The sequence below is a fragment of the Brassica oleracea genome, chromosome C3 (assembly GCF_000695525.1).
Source record: "Brassica oleracea var. oleracea cultivar TO1000 chromosome C3, BOL, whole genome shotgun sequence".
NCBI lineage: Eukaryota > Viridiplantae > Streptophyta > Magnoliopsida > Brassicales > Brassicaceae > Brassica > Brassica oleracea.
The window spans coordinates 34803058-34806584 of NC_027750.1; the positions used below are offsets into that span (position 1 = coordinate 34803058).

Sequence of the window (3527 nt, forward strand, 5' to 3'; positions counted from 1 at the left end):
AACCAACTCGCTTCCTAACTCCCATCCATAGTACGAACGTACTGTTCCTGTACCAAAGACAAAACCCAATGAAATCCAGCAAATTATCATATGATGCTACTTGAAGAAGCCATAATGTCTTAGTGACAATCAAACCTAGTTCCATACAAGTAACCTCATATTGTAAGCCTTTATTCTCCTGTGATCCATACACTCGATAATAAACGAAACCAGCAAATGAGAATACTTCATACCATGAAACCAGAAACCATAAAACCGAGACCCAACATAACCGACTTTTATTCCAATAGGTATTCAAACTTAAAACTGAACTGACAATCATAAAAATATGAGAAACCATGACAATAATAAAACCCATAACCCTTATACTGACTATGATAATACTCATAGAACTTAATAAAAAAACAATACCACTACCACCACGAGCCAACCCCTGCTCTCTCCATCTCTTTCTTATACTCTGATCCATAAAATTATGGTTTAGGAGGTACCAGCTTCGGGATTGAGGGGCCCTTATTCTCCATCTGCTTACCAGGTTCACCATGGCGAGTTCCAGTTTTACCTACAGTCCTTTTGCGTGGGGAAGCCAAAGCCTTGGCAAGTCTCATTTTTGTACTAGCTACAGTGCTTATCGTCGGCTTGAACAAAATCTTACGAGATCCATTTTTCTTTCCCACATCACCATCAGCCATATCCTTCTCAGCCTCAATATTAGTCACTTCTTCAACCTCGCGATTCTCCTCTCCACTTGCCTGCTCTAACTCTCTCAATGCTTCAGCCATCTCCCCTTCAGAACATTCCTCAAGATCAGCCGCGTCCATGTCCACACCATGCTCTAGAAAAACCGCCCTTATCTCATCCATATCCATGATCCGATCCGTATCCCCACCATCATCAACGTCAGTGACATTTCCTATCAAACTATTCACTGCTTGTAACCCACTCTCAGTGTCCATTGGATCCGAGATGACAGCTGCTCCTGTAGCTTGAGTCTTAGCAAGCTCCTCTTGGAACTCAAGGGAAGGTACATCTTGTTGGACTATCTCAACGAGCTTATTACCTTTGCCCACTTTAGCTTCCGAACATTGTAGTTCCCCCTCCTCCCGTTCTTCCACGCAAGATCCTCTCATTACAAGTTGATCTCCTGCTTGTCCAATTACTTTTCCAGGTATCCCCCTACCCCTTTCCTCCTGAGCAACTCCTCTTTCGTCCTCTCTACGTGGCATTCTCTGCCTAGACCCCTCTCCATCCCCTCTGTAATTTCCCCGGTTATTAAGTGAGTTCTTGTTCCCTTTCTCAGCTACACGCCTCCAATTGTGATCATTCTCTTCCACCATCTTCCCTTTACCCTTACCATAATACTCTCTCCCATCTCTTTCCTTCTGCTGGTTTCCGGTATTCCCGTTTATGACAACACCCTTGTAACTCCTGGCCCTCTCCTCGTGCTTGCCACCTTCAAACCACCCGCTATTACCATCTCTCTTCTCCCTTTTCCTCTCTGGACTCTGCTTCACCGCTGGTGGAGCAAGAGGACACTTCTCATCCTTGTGGCACAAACTAGCACAGATTGAGCAAAATTGAAACAGCTTCTCGTACCGTAGAGTGATCGTCGCTTCCTCCCCATCATAAAACTCTCCTCCTTTGAAATCCACAGTGGTCTCCAAACAGAGTTGTTGAAAACCATCCACTACTACTTGAACTCTTGAGAGCTCAAGATCCACCGATATTAATCTCCCAAGAGCACCACCAATGCTCTCGAAAGTGGGGAGCGTCTTGAACTCCATTGGAACACCTCACACCCGAACCCAAAATGGAATCTCTGACGGAAACAATTGTGACTTCCTAGGCTGCCACCTTGCAATCGCCAGCATCCAGTAGTCGAAATGATATGGTTGCAGCTTCAGCACGGCTTCAATCTCTTCCTTCGTCTGAAAATCGAACTGGAACTTTCCGTGACCCAAATCTGTGCCCACCACACGATACTCCAACTTCCAAATCTTTGGGATGTTCTGTAACAGCGCCGGCATCTCTTGCTCAGCTGGATTCTTGCATCTCCCAATCAAGGTCCTTGCATACGTCTTAATGAGAGCCGAATTATCAAAATGTGGAACCGAAATCTTCAATCTTTTGCGAGTGCTCTCGCCCTCCTTCATGGCTCCACCAGTTTCCAATAGCTGTCCCTGTGTCATTATGATCCACAATTTCTATTTACTTAATATCTATACTTGAAATTTTAAGATAGACGTACATTTTAAAGTTGTGTATTTCTTTTTCTTATACTTTCTATTTACTTAATATCTATACTTGAAATTTTAAGATAGACGTACATTTTAAAGTTGTGTATTTCTTTTTCTTATACTTTCTATTTACTTAATATCTATACTTGAAATTTTAAGATAGACGTACATTTTAAAGTTGTGTATTTCTTTTTCTTATACTTTCTATTTACTTAATATCTATATTTTACATTTTAATATAAATGTTTAATGCTTAATGTACTTTTCCCATTTTTTAAATTGTGTATTTACTTATTATTATATATATATATATAATTCATATATTATATATTTACATTTATTACTTATTATTAATTTTCCTTATATTGTGTATTTCCATTTCTTATACTTTCTATTTACTTAATATCTATATTTTACAATTTAAGATAGATGTTTAATATTTAATGTACTCTTTCCATTTTTTAAAATTTGTGCATTTACTTATTATTGTATATATAATTCATATATTTATTATAACTTATTATTTATTTTTCTATATATTTAGTTAATATCTATATTTATATTTTAAGATAGATGTTTAAATCTTAATGTATTTTTCCATTTTTAATGTAAAACGACAATATTTAATAGAACTACTTGGACAAATAGTCAAATAGTTATATTTATGTTTTTTTTTTCATTTTTTATCAAATGGTAATGTTATATTATGGAGATAAGCCCTTTTTTAGTGAAAAATGATAATCTTACATATGTTTAATGTTGTTTTTCTATTTTTTTATGTTGTATGTTTACATATTACATTTTTTAAAAAAAAATGTAAAATAGTAATCTTACATATGTTTAATGTAGTATTTCTATTTTTTATGTTGTATGTTTACATATATTTATTATTTTCGAAATTATATATAATGTTTTTTGTTTTTTTTTTATGAAATGGTAATGTTACATTATGGAGATAAACCGTCTTTTTTTAAGTGAAAAATGGTAATCTTACATATGTTTAGTGAAGTTTTTCCATTTTTTTATGCTGTATGTTTACATATTATTTATAATTTTTGAAAATTAGTAATATTAAAATGTAAAACTATATTTTATGCCACGTGTCATCTTTCGGGAGAATTTGTTTTTGCTGATGTGGCCGCTCTAAGGAGCCTCAAAAGGTCTCTTTTATTAGTATAGATAGTATAGATTTTAAAATTTGTGCATTTACTTATTATTGTATATATAATTCATATATTAATATATTTATAATATTAAGTTGTTATTTATTTTTCTATATATTGAGTATTT

At 35.1% G+C, this 3527-nt stretch overlaps 2 protein-coding genes across 2 annotated transcripts; both read right to left on the reverse strand.

The window, feature by feature from the left end:
- Positions 1-473: 473 nt before the first annotated feature.
- On the reverse strand, positions 474-1784 carry LOC106330467. The gene has a single exon (XM_013768924.1). The coding sequence runs from the start codon at positions 1782-1784 to the stop codon at positions 474-476; it is 1311 nt and encodes a 436-aa protein (XP_013624378.1).
- A 9-nt stretch (positions 1785-1793) lies between these two features.
- Positions 1794-2189, reverse strand: LOC106330468. The gene has a single exon (XM_013768925.1). The coding sequence runs from the start codon at positions 2187-2189 to the stop codon at positions 1794-1796; it is 396 nt and encodes a 131-aa protein (XP_013624379.1).
- Between the last annotated feature and the right edge of the window lie 1338 nt (positions 2190-3527).

Bases quoted from the DNA above. Each gene is read 5' to 3' on its own strand.
- LOC106330467 (XM_013768924.1), bottom strand. From the start codon at position 1,784: ATGGAGTTCAAGACGCTCCCCACTTTCGAGAGCATTGGTGGTGCTCTT.
- LOC106330468 (XM_013768925.1), bottom strand. From the start codon at position 2,189: ATGACACAGGGACAGCTATTGGAAACTGGTGGAGCCATGAAGGAGGGC.